At 39.0% G+C, this 6194-nt stretch overlaps 1 protein-coding gene across 1 annotated transcript; it reads right to left on the bottom strand.

Annotated features, from left to right (window-relative positions):
- Positions 1-3441: 3441 nt before the first annotated feature.
- Positions 3442-5795, bottom strand: POU3F4 (POU class 3 homeobox 4). The gene has a single exon (XM_063938402.1). The coding sequence runs from the start codon at positions 5552-5554 to the stop codon at positions 4469-4471; it is 1086 nt and encodes a 361-aa protein (XP_063794472.1). The 5' UTR covers positions 5555-5795; the 3' UTR covers positions 3442-4468.
- Positions 5796-6194: the final 399 nt, after the last annotated feature.

The raw sequence follows: 6194 nt of genomic DNA on the forward strand, positions 1-6194 counted from the left end.
TACCTGGAGCAAACACGCGCTAGTGACAGGAATTACTACAACATCCAGCACCAGCAAAACCACACACACACACACACACACACACACACACACACACACACACACACACACACACACACACACACACACACACACACACACACGGAAATGAGAATCTAAAAAATCTGAAACACAAAATTTCTAAAAAGCGTTCTTTTCTGCCAATAAAATTCTATATTTCTGAGAACATGTATCTATATGTTTTATATATATATATATATATATATATATATATATATATATATATATGTATTGCAGTTGGTTAATTGCCTTATCTAAATTATTTTATATTTGCATAATTTATTCATGGAAATCATCTTTACTGGTCGAGGCCTAGAGCGGTGACAATGCGGCGGGGAGGCTTTTCTACAATACAGTTTGGAACAGGACTGAAAAATGACTGAATTGTAGAAATGTGAATGTATACAGGCCGTCACTTCTCCCTGTGTGCTGGAGTGATGTCACCTCTCTGCCTCTGACCCCTGATTTACCATGGAAGGCTGGTTCTGGGGAGAGATGGATGATGTCCTGCCTATATAATACACAGAGCGATGGAGAGACACAATTATGGAGATTTACCTAAATGCAATAACGAGGGATCCTGGAATTTAACCAGAAATCTACTGACACCTAGTAATGGAGCAATGTACTCTCAGTAGGGTATTTGCTGAAAAATTGGGAAGAAGCAACCATTAAAAATCAATTAGCAGCCTCTTAATTCTTAGCTTTATTTAACAGAGCAATGCTGATTCTGTCATCGTACATTTTTTTTGCCTAAATTCAAATTTTTGCGCCCACAATTTTAACTTCCAATTGTATTTATTTATCAAGTATTTTTGGAACATACAAGACTTTTATATGAGTCATTATAAAGTATGTAAAGAGAGGTGGAGGTTTCGGAATTAAAATAATTTCTCAGAGGGGTTCTGGTATACTGATGACAATATTCAAGTGTGCAATGACGCTGTTCAGTATCTAGGTTTTTGTTCTTTCTCTCGGCAAGTTCATGCAATAAAAGATTCCTGCATTTATCCTATGAGATATGGAATACATTCAGTGTAAACACCAGGCCTGGATACAGGCCGAGCAGCGGATATTACCCGGGTCTCTCCTCCTATTCTGCGTCTCCTTGCAGCTGTATGACAGCGAGCCTTTTGCTGCAACAGATGCAGTAACTACAGCATCATCAAACTGTCTGCAAATAATACAAATCCCAATCGGTGCAGTTAGTTTTATGAATTAACAGAGGATTTGTACAGATAACAATGTTTACATGTTCCTACACACTGTATGTTTCTGTTTCCAGTATTTCTTAATGTAATTTCTGTCTTGTAAGAGGTTACTGATTTTATATATATATATATATATATAGATATATCTATATATAAATGTATGTATATATATATATATATATATATATATATCTATCTATATCCCCTAAATACTGTACATGGAAAAAATACCTATACTGTATTATTGCAAAAATAATAAAAACAAATTGCATTATCACACTTAAATTCAAAGCATTATATTAATACCCAACATATTAACAAGTGAATTTATATAAAAAAATTTTTGCCAACAGCATTGTACAGGATAGATACAATGTTAGTATGAAAATAAATTTTGATAATAAACGTAACCCAGATCTTTCAACATTTGTTATGCAAATTATGGATCCTCAATAAAAATACTTAAAAATAAGAAACATGGAACTGATAAGTCATATCCTTTTATCGATGCATTTTCTAGGATAATTAGATAGAAAATCAACATGCTGTAGGAATATATTTGAACCAGAAATCAAAAGGGCATTGTACACAAAACAATCCCAACACGTTAGAAACTCAAAGTTGAAGATTTTAAAATGGCTAAAAAAAAAAATAATTAGTAAAATAATATGTCCCTGTAATGATTATTTTCTTCACAGTATATAATTTCACCGAAACCCACATGAAAAATTAACTCTCAGTATTATTTACAGGTAAATTATTCATAGGTAAATTATAAAGTGTTATGTTAGCAGAGGTTAATGCATTATTTTACAATTATTTTATTTGCTAGAAAACCATATTATTAAATCCATCAATTTCTCTCACATTACTTATATAAAAAGAATATATATATATATATATATATATATATATACCACTCCAAGAGAATATGTGTATATATATATATATATATATATATATATATATATATATATACATACACACACATGAATATATATATATATATATATATATATGTGTGTGTGCTCTCTGATTTATTACGCATTTAACACAAAAATACATATTAAAAATGTATCCAAATTAATTTAAATTCATAAGTATGACGCAAGCAACACCAGCTTGTATACACAACGCAAATACTCAATATTTTGTAAAAGTCTTTATTTGTTTAAATTGTTTTTTTTTCTTTTTTTCTTTTTTTTACAACAAATAAAATATTGTGTCAATATAAACCCTAAACTAAAACTGGTCGACAAACAAACATTAACAGCATTATTTTTTTTTTTCTTGTCTTGACACTCATTTCATCTGTGAAATTATTATTTGTTTTTTTAAACAGACTGCAGAATTTATTTAAAATAAATAATTGGTGACTTTAATAGACCATTTGAATAAAATTGTTGAAAAAAGCAACCTTTAATGAAAATAGCGTTTATTATACATCAGATACTAAATGAATAAAGTAAATGATCTTTTTTTTCAATTTTGTTTAAAATTAATAACTTGAAAAAAGTTTTAATATACAAAACTGTACACTTATAAATGTGGCAGAAATATTTGATTGTTTGGGGCTGAAATTTAGATCTTACTGGAGAAGATTTGAAAATGCCAAAATGCATTCAAAGGGAGAATGGAGCAACGGGTTCCTCTGTCTGCAGAGTGAGGGGAGTACACAGGGATATGGAAATAAAGGGATACAGGAGCTTTCACACAGGGCTGCAGCGTGTACAAATCAGTCTGCGTAAACTAAATATTATATGCTGTGGATTATACCTCAGAGAGAATTCTGTGTAGGGCCTGACTACAATGGAAATAAGCAATCAGGACAAATAAAGATAAGTGCTTAAAAAATGAAGACATTATAAAGTTTTTAATAGCAATAATAATTAGCACTATTTTTTTTACTAATATACAATAAAGAATATGTGGTTATTGTATGCAAATAAATTACTGTATTGGACTATGTATTTTTAGAAACAAACAAACAAACACACATATGTATGTGTGTGTGTGTGTGTGTGTGTGTATATATATATATAAAAACATATATATATAAATATATATATAAATTTTATATATATATATATATATATATAAATATATATATAAATGTTATATATATATATATATATTAAAATATATATATATATATATATGTAATATACACACATACACACACATATACATACACTCATTTACATACAGGTGCAGTAAGGGTAGATAAGCAATATTTATTCTATATTCTTATCTATGGAATTACGTCATGGCAGCAATGTTTATAGAGGCCACCCACCAAAAGCTGGGCTGAAGGGCTAGCACTCACTGAAACCTCCACACAGGCACATCACAAGCACTGGGCACCACTGGATTCTGACTGCAACAGGGAACAAAACCAGAGAGGGAGAAGGAAAGAGGGTCTGTAGGAAGAAGCCAGTGCACAGATCTATGTATCACTGGAGCCTCTCTCCTTCTCCTGCTGCAGCCTATGGAAGTGCCAGTCTCATAAATCACACAACCAAAAACAAAATGTATAAATGTATCAGGATATGTTTGACTAGAATAAAATAAAAAGTCTTGTTGAATACATGTCATGCAGAAATGGTTATAGTCAGCCTTCTCCTTACATACTGGTCCCTAGCACATACTGCTACACAGAGAGGAAGAGGTAGGTGAACATATTGGGGGGGGGGGGGGGGGGCTGATGGGAACATTACAAACTGTGGTCACAAATATTGTGTATACACTGTAGCAAAATACCTTCAAACACGGGGAGGACAAAAAGAGACAAGGACAAGAAATCCCAGATGATCTCCAGACTGAAAGAAACTATTCTAGTGTAAAACGAAGTCACCTGATAGATATCTGATATGATCAAGGCGCAGGTAGGTGAGCAGAGGCACAAACTCTCTTCTTTCCAGTAGGTACCAAAAAGAAACCAATCTGTTTACAGTAAACAGCGTGAATGTAGCAGTTATATTGCCAGGTGGGGGGCGCAGGGCCCCCAGAGAAGTCGTTTTTCTGTTTTATTTGTTATTTTTTTGTTTTGTAAAAGTTGTTTTTTGTTTTGTTTGTTTTTGTTCTTCCGCCAAAACAATATAACATAAATAAACAAAAACAAAAAAGCATAAAAATAAAAACAAAGGGAGAAAAAATCCACTGTTCTCGCCCAAGTCCTGTCCGGTACCAGCCTATAGTCAGAGCTCATGGCAGGAGGTGTCTGTTTTGACATTGTGAGAGTAGACCTCGTGTTGTTGGGGTTCTCCTGGAGGAGTCATTCTTTTCTCTTTTTGTCTTCTGTTGCAAAACCAGACCCTGACCACTTCTTTCTCCAGCTGCAGGCTGTCTGCCAGGGAGGAGATCTCCTGGGCGGCAGGCTTGGGGCACTTCAGGAAGTGGGTCTCCAGCACCCCTTTGACACTCACCTCTATAGAGGTCCTCTTCTTCCTCTTCCTACCTTGGGCAGCTATCTTGTCGATGCTGGTGGGGCTACCTGTGGAGGAGTCGGCCTCCTCCAGCCACTTGTTCAGCAGGGGCTTCAGCTTGCACATGTTCTTGAAGCTGAGCTGGAGGGCTTCAAACCTGCAGATGGTGGTCTGGGAGAAGACGTTGCCATAGAGGGTGCCCAGGGCCAAGCCGACGTCGGCCTGGGTGAAGCCCAGCTTGATGCGCCTTTGTTTGAACTGCTTGGCAAACTGCTCCAGCTCGTCCGACGTTGGGGTCTCCTCGTCGGAGTGGTCCTGGCAGTGGTGGGAGCCCAGATCTCCATGGTCAGTGGCATCTCTGAGCACCGGGTGCAGGCTCTGCGTGGTGACCGTCTGTGGAGGTGGGGTGAGACCTCCATGGTCCAGCATGCCACTGACCGTGAAGCCAGGCTGAGAGTAGACATTGATCCCCTGGCCACTGGAGGTGAGTGATGGGTTGTGAGCTGGGCTGGCTCCCCAGGCATTGGGGTGGTTTGTGTGGGGTGAGTGGTGGCCAACATGGGGTGACCTGTGATGGATGATGGTCCCAAGCTGAAGGTCTTCCCTGCCTGGCTTAATGTCCTGCTGGTCCAGGGGGCTGTTGGCTAGGCTTGTAGACCATGGGTTGCCGTCAGTTAAGCTGCTCATCCAGTGGTGACCCAGCGGATGGCCATTGCTGGGGAGTCCTTGCAGGTAGTCACTTTGCAGCAGCTTCTGGGGGTTCCTGAAGGGGCTGCCCTGCTGCATGCCCGCAGAGTCCGCATGGACCAGGGATGTGCTGCTGAGAATGCTGTAGGGATTGGAGGCAGCTGTGGCCATTGCTCGCTGCGGATCCCCTACCAGCTACAATGTGGCAAGGGGAGCAGCTCCAGCCTTTGACATCTACAAGGCAAGGGAGCCAAATCAGCAACCGGTGTGTGAGTGACAGAGCCTGCAGCCAATGGGGACCCCTCCTCTGCTGGCTGGCCTTACCTTCTGCCAATGGGCCACCAGGAGGAGGGACCCTGCCTGGGAGAATGAAGAGTTAAATGGGACTGAGGAGGAAGTCAGCCTGGGTCCACCATTGGCTCCTGCAGGCTGAGTAACCCTTTCCTGGCCGACCTGCTTCTCATCAGGTGCTGGAGATGTGCCCCTGGCTCCCCCTGCAACACACAGCAGGCAGCAGGGCACACTGACAGTGGTGGCAGGTCTCCAGGAGCGTTATATGCGTTGTAACAAATCATGTGCGCGTTATATGCGTTGTAACAAATCATGTGCGCGTTATATGCGGTGCAACCCCTCATGTGCGCGTTATATGCGGTGTAACCCCTCATGTGCGCGTTATATGCGGTGTAACCAATTATCTGCAAGTTATACACAAAGTAACAACCGCAAAACATCAGCTTTTACCGAACAATGAGCGTCCAGAGCCCAGATCTCCGCATTGTCCTCCTGCAGATGGCACCAGGGTCTCATAGCA

The sequence above is a fragment of the Pseudophryne corroboree genome, chromosome 8, assembly GCF_028390025.1.
Source record: "Pseudophryne corroboree isolate aPseCor3 chromosome 8, aPseCor3.hap2, whole genome shotgun sequence".
Taxonomy (NCBI): Eukaryota; Metazoa; Chordata; class Amphibia; order Anura; family Myobatrachidae; genus Pseudophryne; species Pseudophryne corroboree.